The sequence below is a fragment of the Passer montanus genome, unplaced genomic scaffold, assembly GCF_014805655.1.
Source record: "Passer montanus isolate IOZ18808 unplaced genomic scaffold, ASM1480565v1 scaffold102, whole genome shotgun sequence".
NCBI classification, from domain to species: Eukaryota; Metazoa; Chordata; class Aves; order Passeriformes; family Passeridae; genus Passer; species Passer montanus.
The window spans coordinates 1,267,242-1,282,787 of record NW_024356727.1 but is presented as its reverse complement, the minus strand read 5'-3'; the positions used below and the strand labels follow the sequence as shown (position 1 = coordinate 1,282,787).

The window sequence follows — 15,546 nt, the reverse complement described above, 5'->3', positions numbered from 1 at the left end:
ATGTGCCTGAATAGCAAACTTGGATGATGGAGGTCTTTAAAATGTGCAAGAAAGACTTCACTTATTTACAGACCCAAATGATATTTTAAAAAGGAGAATGGGATCCAGCCAGTGCTAAGACAATAGGTAAAACCTCTGGATGCCAACATGGATTGTGGTTGTCAGTGGATTTGAAAGAATACAAGGTCAAAATTTCTGTCACTTGAACTTCTTTCTGTCACAGGAATTTTCTTTGTTATAAAAATTTGAATAGGAAACTGAAAATATTTCTCTCAGAACTTCAAACCTAATACATTCTTTGTTACATTTTGAGTTTCAAAATTTGTATAGTGGAAAAGAAAAATAAAACCTGTGCTTATTACTACTGTACAACTTCTGTAATTCAGGTCTCAGTTGTTTAATTGCTGCAGAAAAAAAAAAAAAGAAGAAGAAATTCAAGGCTAACTTGAATTCTAGCTGGTCCTCCAAGTACTTTGGACAGAGAACAGTGACAAAAAACCCACCAAAGAAATTCCTGGAAACTACCACAACAGATACATTGTTCACAGAAAAGTAGTGGAGATTTGGGCCAACAAAGAAAACGTGATTTGAATGTATTTTCTTCTGGTGAATTACTGGGAAAATACTGATGTTTTTCTCATAATACTTACGTCAGGAAGGTTTTAGATAAGAATGTGAGATCTATACTCAGAATTCTTCAGTAAATGCTTAACTAAACTAGACAAATATTTTGTTAATGTTGAATGATATTCCATAATTTATCTTTGAAAAACTATAGGTTCTAAAAAGAACCCTTCCAGATTCATAGCAATGTCATAATGTTACAGAAATTATTTTTCTGCAATATTACAGGAAAAAAAATATCACAGAATCAGCTCCTGAGAAGTTGAGCAACATTCATCTGAGAAAGATGTGGAAGAAATGAAGAAAGGCATTGATCTGTTCTTAAAAAAAATCTGTTTACAAATATTTCCTATATCACCCCACAACAGTCTTAAGAATTAAGTGACTTACATCTATGGGTTTCTAAATTCCATTTTCACCTGTCTCTGCTCTGATAAGAAAAAATGGGAAAAAAAGCAAATTCAAAATGCACAACACCAGTAATCTCTCTGTCAGGACCAACATTCCTGGAAACTTCCTGTAGAAATTCCACTGCTTTTCCAAGGGAGGATGCCATGTGAAACAGCAGTCCACCCCAGCAGACTGAGATCACTGAGGATCACCTGAAGATCACTGGGATTAAACACACCAGTGTGTGCAGTCTGGGAAGGAGCTGCTCTATCTTGTCTGCCTCTCTGACTCCTGTCCCTGGACTTTCCAGGACAAGAGTCTGGTTTTACAAAGATAAAATATACAAATAATTTTTGAAATGTAAAATGTAAGCCTGTTGCTGTGCAACAACCAGTGGAATCCAAGTTTTTTATACCACTTTTATCACACTTGCATGATTCAGAATCTGGGAAGAAAACATCTTTAAGGCTGAAGAGCACTTTTTTCCTTAGCATTAGGGCCCTAGTCTCCTATTTTTATTAACAATGAACATAATCTTTACATCACAAGACCATAATTCATTCTAAAGCTATTCATTGTGGCTGTGCCCTAGACACCCATTGTACATATGCTGGTGTGTGTGTGAGGATTCCTGTTGTCACCTTTGGAAACAAAGAACAATCGGGATCATAAAGAAAACAACAATATTGAGATACAGATCTGCACTCCACATCTAGTCACTAATTCTGTCATTTTCTATGCACTTATTCAAAAGAAAGTACATATAATTTATACTACAAACATGCAATCTTTGTCAATGAATCTTTTCTTAATGGAAATACCTCCTTTGAAAAAAATGTCATTTTAAAATGCTTTTTGTTAAAGCAAAAAAGCACAAAAGAGAAAGAAGATGAAGAAGGTCATTCTGCATCAGAAATTAAGATGTAATTCAGAAACTCTGGAATGGTGATACACATTTCAGGTGCATAGGGTAATGCCAGTGACCTCCTTAATGCTGTACACATTCACTTAATCATAAAAAGGCAGCACTGTGGGAAGAATCAATCAAGTTTCTCTGCCTTTAAGCAATGCAAAGCTCTTTCTCTAGACAAAATCAAAAAGGAATTTGTGGCTTGCACACCTGTGTAGCATTGCTGGGGTGTTACACTTCCATAGGCAAAATCCACTGTTTCAGTTTCTAGTGGCAACAACGGCAAATGTGATTCCACACCATCCATTTGTTTGGCAGATCAGGTTTTCCCTCAAATCATAGAGAGTCTTACATTTAAGACAAAATTAGTCATATAACTTCACTCTTCCAGCATGGTTCATAAGGTACATATTAAACTAATGAATAATTATAGTGATGATGATCAAGGCAATAAATATCAGAATTTATGAAAAGTATTTTCTCTATAGACGTTCCCAGATGAATACTACAGGCAGAATCAGCAGGTTATTTAATTTGCCCTAGTTCTCTCTGTTTTCATATTCCTACTTGAATAATAAGTTCAGAATCAGCAGGTTATTAGGTTTGCCCTAATTCCAAACTTGAGTCAATGGGACTTCAAATTGACTCCAGAGGAAAATGAAAACAGAACACATTTTCTTCAGATACCTAAAAGGTGCCAAATTTGCTGCTGATTAGGACATAACTAAGTAATTGTAGGTTCCTATTACGCTCCATAGCATTAAAGAAATCTAAAATCTCTTCATAGAATCCTGTTCTTTCCAGCTACCTCTGTCTCATTTCTCTACAATCTCAAGGAAGGCGTAACTGAGGCCACCTCTCACTTTTACCTGTCACAGCACATGTTGCAGCTGAGACAGCCACGCTACACAGAGTGTCACCAGGCAACTTTAGAAGGCTTTAAGCCTTCCCCCATACTAGCCATAGCTCACCAGAAGGCTTCAGGTGTCTGCCCATACAGAAGCATCTGCCCTTTTGTTCTTTAGCCCAACCTTTCATACTTCTCATGGTTCATGCATTGCTGTGTGCCCTCTGCTCCCTTTGGTGGTTGGTCAGTGCCCCTGGGCACTCCATGGCTCATTGCTGTCAATGCTGCTCATCTGCTTCTCACAGCTGTACCCACTGGGGATGAGGCTGGGCCACAGCCCCACTCCCAATTACCACAAACTGTGTTCCTACATTCACCCTCAGATTTTTCATTGAAAATGGAAGAGAATGAAACTAAAAAAAAATATGTGGTTGTTGACTAGGAGTAAGAGTTCTTCACTCCGCTCAGACTTAAATCCTAGATCCTTCTACAGTAATAAGGAACCTTTCACAGTAATAAGGAAGACTTTTATACAGGTGTAATGTTGCAAAGGATGAGAACTGTTGTTACCATCAAAAGAGCTGAATTGTCAAAGGAGAAGTGGCTGGCAGGTGACAAGCTACATAATTTCCAGTGTCTAGTCAGAACAATGGCAGACAGTAACAGACAAAAAAGCATGAAAAACCACACTATTCTGAACACTCTGCTATGGATAGGCAGTAGGAAGGCCTTCAATTTCAAAGCCAGCTAACAATTATCAGTTCTGTAGACTAAAGTGATCGTACAATAGTGAAGGGAGCTTCAGGTCTTGACTTCTTCTCCTACAACCCTAATAGAAATTCTGATCTTTCAAGTATCTGATGACCAGAAAAAAGATCCTACCAAAAGCTCCTACATGGAGTTTTTACACATTGGAAGGCAAAATGAAAAATTGGTATGAACTGGCCAGGATCACTAAGAAAGCAATGTCTTATCAAACCCATGTGGGTTTTCCTACTTCATTGCTTCATTAGTTACTGCAGATATTTTGTTCATTGAAGCATTTATTGATCCTACTGATTCTACTCTGAGATCAAGAGAATGGCTACACATTTGCATAAATTCACCACATATAACTACTTTTTAGCTTGGCAGAAGAGCACCTGAGCTGAAAAATTGAGTTCTGCATACACGACAATATAATCCAGGCTGGTGAAGTGCTTGTGATATACTCAGATACCATCACCACAGTATAGAAGGAGAAACTGCCATTCAAGAAAGTGCACATCTTTTGTAAAAAATTAAATTATGATCTCAGATCAGCACAGAACTAAATGAAGACAGAAAAGTACTATTTACCCTCACTTTGTTAGTCAATTCTATACATAACAACACAATTAAAGGTATGTCTGTTACACCGTAAACAATGAAAGAAGTATACTTGGTCTCTACAATTTAGTCCTCAGGTTCACAAAGGTATTGAACACCTCAGAATGCCCTTCACTATTCTGGAAAATCATGTGTTTATGAAGGTACACAAGTTTCTACTACAACACAGCAAACTGGACAGAGCATTTTTCCAGAAACTGGTATGGTTCCATGTTTTCTACAAGGAACACCAAGCTTCCTGGTAGGTAAAACATCATATTAAATTCACCAAGACAGATGGATGAAGCTTTCTCTTTTAAGTTACCAACCAATTTTAATATGTTTTTTTAAAAGATACATGAACCCTCCAAGCTGCATATGTTAATGTTAGCCTATACATAAAACTATTTCTATCAGGAACTGATTTTATTTGCCAGCCTTTTTCCCATTCCTGTCCATCAGGTCAGTAATGATGAAGGGGTAAAATCCCACAAATCCATGGGTAGCATCTATTATTAAAAGACTCGCAGAGAGCCAACCTTTAGCTGAGACAAAAGATCAAGTATGTTTGGTCCAAAATGCCTGCAAGCCCTGAAGTGCAATTACATCAAAACACAGACAATTTGAATATACATCATTTTGAAATTCAGAATTAATATGACCAATCTGACACAAAAGTCCTATGGTGCTAGATTCCAGCATATTAGCTACATTGTCTACAATTCACAATACAGACTTAAATTTAACAAGGACCCAGCATCTCAACTAGGTCCAAAGGGAAACAACAACCTCACTATTTAAAATATTATTTACCTGGAGTACCAAGATGTAGGCTATAAGCATTTGAATATCAGCATATTGAAAGGATTAGAAATACTCAACAAGAGACCTCCTTAGAATACAAAATAGACTGCCAACTCCTAATTACCAGTGAAACAGTATTTTAATTCCTGTGATTTTACGTGAGGCAGATATTGAAATCAATATCCTGTCATACTGAATCCTGGCAAACAAAAGACTATATCAAATTTCATTAGGAAAATGATGTACAACTGTCCTTTAAACTGACATAAGGATGGGTTTTCATATGACTAAAAGTCAATGTAACAGATGTAACAGTTCTGAATGACTTTTTGATTACTTGGCTATCTGCTCTCAAGATTCTACTGTGACAAAGAAGTCACCATTCAAAAATATTAAATAAAGTGAAATAATGATTGTTAAATTATTTACATGATTTGTGCATATATAGAACCTCAGTTCAATCTCGTGCATTTCTAGCCCTCCTTCTAAACCAACACCACCCCAGTGGCCACTGCCACTGCCAAGAAATTCAGCATGAAGAAGAAATACAGATCATGTAGATAAAGATTCTGAAGTGTAAATCAAAAAGGCAAGTTTTGTTCACAGTATTTAATAGTCCAAAGTACATTTAGCTAAGACTCAAGAGGGATAAAGACCATGGTGACTACTCTGTTAAGACTGAGTATTGGCAATGAGTTCAACAAGATCTCACTCAAACATGCAACTTGCAACAGATAATTAACACCAAAAGAAGTTCAAATGCTTCATTCAAGGCATAAGGAGAACAAAATGGATTGACATATCAAAAATTTCAAAGATATATAAATATTGGATGCCTTTTAAAAAAGTTAGCATGCAAAAGGAAATACAACAAAGACTGATGCAGTATATTCAGAACCCAAACAAACAAATCTAAATGCTGGCTGGGCTGAGACATCTGGAACTGACTTCCTCAAAAATCACTTTCACAGTTCAAACCGTAGCTGGCATCAACTTCTGAATATCTGACAAGGAAGAGTATCTCTTACAGTGAACAGCTGCCTGAACAGCCCTCATTTTTCTCACAAACCAGAAACTCAGTGGAACAGCTAAAATACATGTTATAAACAGCAATAGTTTGAATTCACAGAGCAATTGCCTGAATAGATGCTAATATTGAGGTAAGTAGGGAAGCTATATTTTAAAAAGATAAAGGATCCTGTCTGCAACTATTTAAAGCCACTAGAGATATAGAAAAGCAGAAAGGCATGGAGTGACAAGAAGTTAGCATCAGTGAGAAACTTTCTCCAACTCAATGCATCATGTGTATTTTACTACCTCTTTTAGAACTACCTGCTTATTTTCTCAGACAGGATGTTGGACAAAGCTATTTTTATATAAATTTAACTTTATATAAATGAGTATGAATGGAATTTTTTTGGTCTAAAGTTAGAAGGTCACTATTTTAGTCATTTAATAATAGAGGTGATTTTTTTCTTTTGACATTTTCATTTTAAGGAGAAAAATTACAAGAAAAATATGGAGGTTCACTGATATGAATAATGTATTCTTACCTTCTAGGACCTTGACTTAATTCACTAAAAATCTGACTTTAAAGTTGACAATTCTAATAAAAATCTCTCCCTATCATAGAATCAAGCCATAACAACTTGAGTAATTTCAGGAAATATTGTAATTTTCACCTAATAGAAGATTGAAATATATGTCAAAAACTTAGCAGAAAACTGATATGGCAGTCAGGGTCTATTTCAATGCTACTCTTATTCCTAACAAAATTCATTATAATTTTTTTGTATTTTTCCTTCTACTGAATCACTATTATTACATGGATTAATATTCCCTTGCCTTTTTCAGTACAAAGCAGAGATTTTATCTTTTAGAAGGCTCTTGTACTGTTTTTATTCATGGGTCTATCAATCAGAGAAATGCTAGAGATCATATTTTTCTTTGCTATGGACTGCACATCCTTGACACTAAAGCAAAATTCCAGTCCTTTTCTCTGATTTATGCCAATGGTCCCATTGAAGAGAACTTAGATCCTACTGGAACAAAAGGAATGACTGAATGGTTCCTTCCTAGCTTGCACTGTTCTAACAGTGGTGTAGTTCATAAAACATAAATGAAGCTACTCCTGATTTAGAAAGATAGAAAACCAGTTAAGACTACTGGAAATTATTTATATTATGATGGGATTAAAAAAAAAAAAACAAAAAAACAAAAAAACCCAACAAAAAACCAAAAACCCCACAACAGAACAAAAAATCCCAACTCAAAACTTGGTTGAACTTCATTTTTACAAGAGAAAAAAATTACTTCAGGGATCACTAATAAGCTTTTCAAAGATGAAAATCTGGGAAAAAAAGCCATCAGATTTTCTCCTGAGAATAACTGAACTTGTATTAAAGATGGCATCTTAAGACTTGAAACATTGATTCTAAATCTATTACATTTTAATTCCTAAATGTGCAAGTCAGGGTAGAAAATTTTGAAAATATTTTATTTGTTGTTGTTGGTATTAATTATTACATTCCTCATTACACCAAGGAACTCTATTTTACCAGACTGCAGACATATAGAAAAACAACAAATCCAAGACAAAAAAACTTATTTGTATTAAAAAATCCAAGGAAAATAGAATTTAATTACCATGTTTCATCTTTAAAGAAAAGGTATCAACTAGGACACATGGCTACAATTTCAGATAAAAATGGAAAGTTTGGGGGTTTTCCTGTCTAAAACCATTTTTAAACAAAAACCAAAACAAGGGTAGGAGTGAAAACTCAAAAGACCCCTTCAGATAATTGCAGCCTGAGATGATCCTCTAGCAATAGCAATGTCTTTCTAAGGCTTGTGGGAAATTTACACATTCTGGGAACAAAAGATCAAAGTTCAATGGCTTAATGTCTGTGTTGGCTACAAAAAACTAAAGAACAGAAGCCAAGGTTTCTTTCTTGGCAGATATAAAGGCTTTACTTGTCCTTCTGCCTTTTCTGTTTCTTAGAATATTAAATAATTTATAACAGTTCAATATCTTTGCTGGCATATACGAGTAACTTCGAATCCCTTCATCAAAACTTGACTGATGGAAGTGTCAGTTGCTACATTTTCTCAATTAACAGGTATAAATTGCAATGTAGTTCCAGTTATGTTGCTGTCAGGGCAAATGTTGCCTCCTGTTTCAAATAAAATCAGAATGTGAATACTTTCTGCTAAAATTATAAGTCTTGCTATTATTTTATAAGGCTTCTCAGTAGTCAAGGGACTTGTGAGGAGACTCTTGTTCCCATTGATGTCAACACCGATGTAAAACCACTAGCACTGAAATTAAGTCAGCATTTTACCTTAATTTGGAGGGGATTCTAAATGTTATTTTGAGCATCATCTTCTTAAAAGTTCCATGCAATTTTCAGTAAATATAAATATGGACATGTATTTCTCTAAAATTTTATCTAAACGTAAAAATGTTTCTTAAAAATAGCCACTCAACCTGTTATTATGTAAAGGCAACAATTTATCTGACTGATACTACAAACAATCACGTGAACTCTAGCACATAAGTATTATATGTGCAAAATAACTTCAAATAAATAAACTATGTTTTAGTGTAAAGGATATATAAATGTATGATAGTATTAATAGTATTTAAATTACCATTATTGCTTTAACAAAACTGCTGCACCTCGTAATTTTCTTTTTCTTTATAATACGACCTAACTCAGAGATGCTAAGACAATTCAATATTGTACATATACCTGTATATTATGTAGCATCATATATTAAAAATTGATACCCAAATACTATATCAATTTAGAGGGTTTACCTAATATAAAAGATATTTCATTTTACAGTTTCTAGGAATGGGTGCAATTTAAAGTACAAATGACTAGTTTTCAAAAACTATTATTTGCTCCTATAAAAAATTATTTAAAGTGTTAATTGGATTTGAATTTTTCACGAATGGCAGATGAGAGATAAACAGCTGATAAAGTAAACAGGATGCAGAATGACTGTAGTGTTTTGAGTATTGACACTAAGGACAGAAGGTGTTACATAATAAAGCACAGTCACAAATGATGTTTTCTTTCTTATAATGAGTGAAATCTGATAGAAATGCTAAAGGCAAATTATTCAGCCATAAATGTCATGCAGCCACTCAGTGAAGATCTTAATTTGGCCTTGATGATATCTTATTCATATTTACCTTTTACATTTTAAACTTAGGTCTTTGCTCTCCAATTTTGACATGATAACCATATTTTCCCTTGATACATTTACTCTTATTTCATTTATACACCTTCACATCCTCCTCTAGGTACACAACATACATAATTCCTATGCCTAAGGAGCTGCAAGCAATGGTACATTTACTAACAAAATAATAAAAACAAGAGTCCTGCATGCATCTGCAAAGTAAACGTTCACATTCTTTCCATTTGCCAAAAACAATGGGCACTGAATATGAATAATATTTTACCCAGTGATTTATTTGTAGATGAGATTAAGGAAACTGCTGTTTTTCTACGTTTCCTCATCCTTGGTAAAACTACTTGGTCATTTTGTGGTCTTGGAGTATGTACTTCCCCCTTGCCCTTCTGTGTTCTCCCTGTCTAACTGGCATGGTGAATTGCTAAATATGTTGCAAAGCAGTACCCTTCACATTCATGTAAAAACATAATCCTCTGTTTAATCCCTTTCCTCCCTGGCCACAATTTAAGGAATTCACAAATAAATCACTGATTTTATTTCAATGACATAGCAGAGGCAAATACAAAGTGGACTCTGGGTCTCCTCTACCCTACAAAACCAAACCCAGGTCACCTTTGCACTTAATCCAGGTAAATTATTCCCAGCATCAATTTCCCTGCTCCCCAAATTAATTATCACCAGCTGCTTGTGATAAGCATGCATGTCCCCTCCCTCAGCTCCCACCGAGCGCAGTTCCAGCCACCCCTGCCATCTGGGTGACACCTGGTACCCAATACCCATCTCTCCTCTACCCAGAACAACCCGAAATCCCAGGAAGATGCTCAGATAACATCCTCTTCCTCCTCTCACCCAGCCTCACAGAGAACAGAAGAGTGATGGCACCATGGTTGGCCACAGAGACATGTGGAAGACATGGAGGAGAAGGTGGGGAAGAGGGGAGCCGGGGACATGGTGGGAAGAGAGGGGAGGGAGGAAGATCCACTCATACAGATGAAACTTCATGCAGGCCTGGCCTCCAACCCGTCCCCTCCATAGAGCGATGGGGAGGGGGCGATGGGGCGAGCTGAAATGGCCCCTTACCTTCACTGCAGTCCTTCCCTCGGAAGCCCGTTTGGGAGCAGTCGCAGACGGCCTGGTCGTTGAGCACCGAGCAGACGCCCCCGTTGAGGCAGACGTCGTCCCTGGCGCACAGCCGGCTCTGCTCGTCATCCAGCCGCACCTCCTGGCTCTCCACCGGCGACGCCTGCGTGTAGTTCACCCGCACATCTGTTATCCAGCCCTTGAAGGGCTCCCGGTCCTTGACGGAGGAGAGCGTCAGCTTTAGTGTCGCCGACCGCAGCTCCGGCGGGAGCCCTCCTAGGAAGAGCCCGCTGAAGACAGTCATGTCCCGCCGTTTGGACTTCACCTCCACCCACTTGGCCTCGGTTCGGTCAATGATCAGCGTCGTGTTCTTGAAGTGGCGGCGGATGACAACAGCGTGCCAGAGGTTGTCGTTGACCGCCGTGTCCGAGAGCAAGGTGGCAGGCTCGGCGCAGAAGATGGAGAAGCTGAGCTGTAGCCGGCCTCCCTGGGTGAGGATGAGCTCCAGGAAGTCACAGAAACCCTCGTCATCAAAGTAGAGCACCAGCCCGCTGGAGCTACGCGTCTTCATGTTGAAGCTCATTTCGCTCTCGCAGCAGGCGTTCCACTTGGGGAAGCGGGTCCACTGGCCCTCCGCACCCGGGAACTCCAGCCCGCTGCCCAGCTCAGCCCAGCAGCCCAGCAGTAGGGCCAGCCAGAGCAGCAGGCAGCCCCCGCGCCGCACCAGCACCGCCCCCATCCTGTGCGGCCTGGGGCGGGTGAGCGGGGCGGCAGGGCTGGCGGGGGGCGGCACCGGGGCCCCGGCGGCAGACAGGGTAAAATCTTGCCGGGCGCCGGCCGCGCTGGAAGCTTTGGGCACGCTCACCCCCGCCCCGGGTGCGGGGGTCACTGTGGGAGACTCCCCGGGGCGGGGGGCTGCAGCTGCCCCACGAGATGGGGTTGGGCGCAGGATGGTGCCAGAGGCCACCGGGGGGGACGCGCAGTGGGGGTAAGGCGCCGTTGGATCTCTTCACTGGCCGGCCACGCTCTGCAAAAGGTGTCCTGGGGTGGGTGAGTCAGCAGAAATTTTCCCCAAAGCCAACATTACCAAACTGGGAAAAAATCCAAGATCAGTGGCAAAACTCTCCTCCAAGTGGATCCACCAGCTCGGCAAGGCTGTAGCAATATCCTGGCACATGCGCGCCTCTTTTTACATCCTCTCCACCAGCTGTAGTTTCCCAGGAAGCCAATTATGGATCCCAACGCTGCCTCCCTAGGATGGATCCTCTTGTCATATCACAGCCTGTCTGCCATGGTGCTGGAGCAGCGTCAGCAGACGACAGGACTCATCGCTCCTGGTTGCTTGAGCTGCCTCAATCCCAACGGGGTTGAAACCCAGAAGCTGTCAAACAGCCGAGTGGCCACTTGACATGCAAAGCCTGGCAGCTCCTCTTCTCTTTGCTTGAAAAAGGCCAAGGCTAAGATCCAGGGGGGTGATTTTCCTCTATTGTTTTTGTTTCTAATCTGCAAGGAATTGAAACAGAATAATAAGAAATGACAACTAATAACATGTTGAATCACAAAGTTGATCAATAGTGAACGTTTGTGATTATTTTTTTCATTTTGACTGGTGCTGGACATTAGGAAAATGCTGCTGTAATTTTCAAGTTACCGAGAAATTGTAATAGGTTGCAGCGCTAAACACAAACCTCAACATATATGTTTATACTAGATTACATTTTTATGGTATAATCTAAATGTAAACTACTTACCTTTCCAAAACTTTCAAATATTTTGGTAGTGCATTTTATTATTACAAGAACAATGTTAAACAGAAAAGATGGTGTGTACTCTTCAATATATTTTATTTTAATTTGTTTTTGAAAACACCATCGCTTGTGAAGCTACAAGCTCCTAGTCATACAGATGACGCTACCAAGCCCAGTTCTGATTGTTTCTAATACAGGTCAAAAAAATAAAGTGGCCTGAGCTCCCAGCAGGAACTGACAACCTCCACCACGCATGGCACACCTACTGGTTTACACCTACTGGTTTATTTTTCCTGGGGAGAGGAAGAATTGCAATAGTTTCTTAGATAGCTTTTTGAATTTTTTTTTAATGGTTTTCAAAACATTTTTTTTCCTGCTACCTGGTTTCCTCTGAGGCTGATATTTTCTGCTATGGCAGGGAAAATCCAATTCAAGCCAGCTCTGATGTTGACATTATTCACAACGCAGATCAGCTAATCCCAGGTGTTAGTCCTCTGAAATTGGTTGCAGTATTTTATGTATATTTACTCAGCTGCCCTTATTTAAGAGAACAAGGAGAGAACAACTCCTCTGTTTTCAAAATTATATATATGCCACAGTTCACTCTTATCCACTGAAGAGGTCTCTACATCCAAAATGTTTCAGTGGAGAGGCTGCGTTTCTTCCCCAGAGCTGCTGTATCTTTTTTGGAAGCTGTGTATTAGCAGACCTCTCCTGATGGAGGAGAGGATCTCCAACACCTCCCTCACTCATCGCTTCCCCTTCCCCTCCCGTATATTTCTTTGCCAGCAGCACTTAGGCAGGCACAATAGCATGGCCAGAGCTGCTGCCAAGCCCTCTTCTGGGCTGGGGTATGTGCGTGTGTGTGTGTGCATGCGTGTGTGGGGAGAGGGGGCAGAGATGACCCTGCCAGGGAGAAATGTTTTAAAAACAGGCACACACCTCAGCTGCCTGCACCTGACACGTTCAGAGCTGCTAAGTCACCTCCTACTCTCTCTATATTTAATTTCATTCCTCTAAATGTCAACACGATTATTTTTATTATTCGCCACACGTGAGGTGGGCAAGAGCAGCAAAAGGGAGAAGAGGAGAACCCCCCCCAAACTTCGCGGGCAGAGGCCAGGCGTGCCCACCAGCACCAGGCAGACCCCAGGTTTCCCCCACGCCCTCCCTGCCCCTCGGCAGGAGCCACCTCTGGCAACGCCGCCACCAGCCGAGGGATTTTCCGGCAGCTCCCGGGAGAACCCGCGGCGGGAGCCCCCGCAACCCCGCTGCCCAAAGGGCCTCCGGGGCGCGGCGGTGGCCGCGAGCTGGGGCGCCGCTGGCTTGCGGCACGGCGCCGAGCGGCCGCTCCTGCTTCAGCACCCGGAACAGCTCCGCCCTGCGCGGCCCGACGGGGCGGCGGCGCCGCTGCCCGCGCCCGCCCGAGCCGGAGCGGCCCCGCCGGGGGCTGCGCTCCGGGGGGAGCCCGGGGGGAACGTGAGGGCTGCTCTCCAGGGCGGGGAGGGGACGTGAGGGCGGCCGCGGGGCCCCGCTGCGGCGGAGGGGAGAGAGGCGGTGATGGAGCGGGTTTGGGGTGTGTGGGGGTGCGGGGAGCCGGGTGCTGGCTGGCGGTGTGAGACACGGCACGGTGTGCGTGCCCGGGGACAATGACACGGAGGAGGGGGGCTGTGTGTGAGGGGGGCGTGGGAGAAAGGGGGGGTTTGAGGAGACGGGGTGAGTGGGGAAGGGGCGCGGGCTGTGTGTCTGTGTGTGCTCACGGGGGTTACCGGGCAGCTGCTGGGGCTGGGCTGGCCCCCGGGGGAAGGGGCGGTGGGGAGGGAATGCGGGAGGCGCGGCGGGGAGGGGAGGCGGGCGCAAGGTGCGCGGGGCGGGCGCCGCGGCTGCGGGAGGAGCGGGGCGAAGGAAGGGAAGGGGTTTGCGCCTCCGTTGTTGCGCCGAGGGTGCCAGGAACCCGCGGTGTCTACCAGGGGTGGGGAGGAGGGTGGGGGGAGCCAGGCAAGGACGCGGTGTGAGTGTGAGTGTGTGCGAGCGTGTGCGCGGCCGCCGTGCGTGCCAGAGCGATCCCTACAGGTGTCCGCGGAGAGCCGCCGCGCGGGGATCCCACCTCGCGAGCATCCCTGCCCGCTGCCTGCCGCTGGCTGCAGCGCCTGCCTGCCCCCTCACTCACACACACACACACACACACAGAGCAGCAGCAGCGGCGAGAGGGCGAAGAGAAAGGAAAAATAATAAAAAAAAAAAAAAGAGAGAAAGAAAAAAAAAAAAATACTAAAAGATAGAGAGGTGGAAAGACTGTAAACGAAAGGAGAAAGACCCAAGGAAAAAACAGCCCAGCAAACAATTGCTTATTTATTACTGGTGGTAGAATTTCACACATTGCCAATAAACAGCACAGTCTTGTCTAGTCATTTCCAAAGCAGAGGGACACTTTCATTCTCGGAAGAGGACAATTTATTAATATAGATCTATCTATGTATCTATCTATCTCAAATGGCTCTTAAGTACCAGGCATCCCTCCCAGCAATGTATCCATGAACACGCACATATGTAGCGAGAAATATGCACAAACCAATATAAATGTAGCTATTGCATTCGGAGCCTCGCCAGTGAATTCGTATGCTTCCCCCACCCCTTTACAACCATTTTTTATTCTTCAAAAATTATGATTTAGTCACAGGTGCCCCGATTGAGCCTTTTCAAATTAGAAAAAGAGAGAGAGAGAGACACCCATAGGTCAATAAATCCTTAATAAATGCCAGGTCGGTTGGCATGCACAATCCTTGGCAGAATCCTTATTGTATGAAATACAGAGCATTGTCTCTGGGTGCGGGGAAGACCAGAGTTCACAAATTACCGGATGAAATAAAAGGATCTGAAAAACAACCTTGCTGCAGCCAAAGGGAGAAGCGCTCTAATTCAAAAGCAGACTTAACAGCATCATTAATCTTTTCCTTTCATTTCTACGTAATTTCTAGAATCAAATTCTTTCCAAAGCGGCTGGAATGATCGATTTTGCTCCCCTTCCAGTCTGCAGATGTCTTTATTTTAATATGCTTATGATATAATTTCTACCCCTTCAAAAATGCACACCATCAGCAGGAACCTAAACAGTTTCAAACACATATCGAAGAAGCCGAGTGCCCTCTTTCTTCTGACACACAATAGAAAATGTCCCAAATTATCAATGCACTTCCCGCACAAGCCCCTCGTCTCTTTCAGACCGCCGCCGATAAATAACAACAATATTGCGATATCCCATCGCTGCCCCGGCTTCGCGATTCACCACGGCAGCTCACGCCAGGGAGAACATGCAGCAGATTGATTTTATCGCCCAAGTCTCGCAGACCCCCCTCTCCCCTCCTCCCCCCACGCCTTGCCAAGGGGGCAATAAATCACCGCATCCAACCTTTAACTTACACCTCCGCTCCACCATCTCCTCTCCTCGCCATCCACCTCTCCACAACGCCGCACGCAGACCCACCAGCCTCTCGCGGCGGAGCGCGGGGCTGGGGCTGCTCCTCCGCGGCGCCGCTGCGGGCGCGCCTTACCTGCGCGGGGGCCGCGGGGCCGGGGCCGGGCCGGGGCGG

At 42.6% G+C, this 15,546-nt stretch overlaps 1 protein-coding gene across 23 annotated transcripts in view; it reads right to left on the bottom strand.

The window, feature by feature from the left end:
* NRXN1 (neurexin 1) overlaps positions 1–15,546 on the bottom strand; it is a 673,223-nt gene extending 657,677 nt beyond the window's left edge. For 13 of the 23 annotated variants that reach the window (XM_039717070.1, XM_039717096.1, XM_039717191.1 and 10 more), the window contains exon 1: positions 10,209–10,947. In XM_039717070.1, coding sequence (XP_039573004.1) covers positions 10,209–10,947 — 739 coding nt within the window. Of the gene's footprint in view, positions 1–10,208; positions 11,712–15,376; positions 15,392–15,507 lie in introns of those variants that run through there. The other 10 variants (XM_039717321.1, XM_039717302.1, XM_039717313.1 and 7 more) reach the window with 2 other exon arrangements.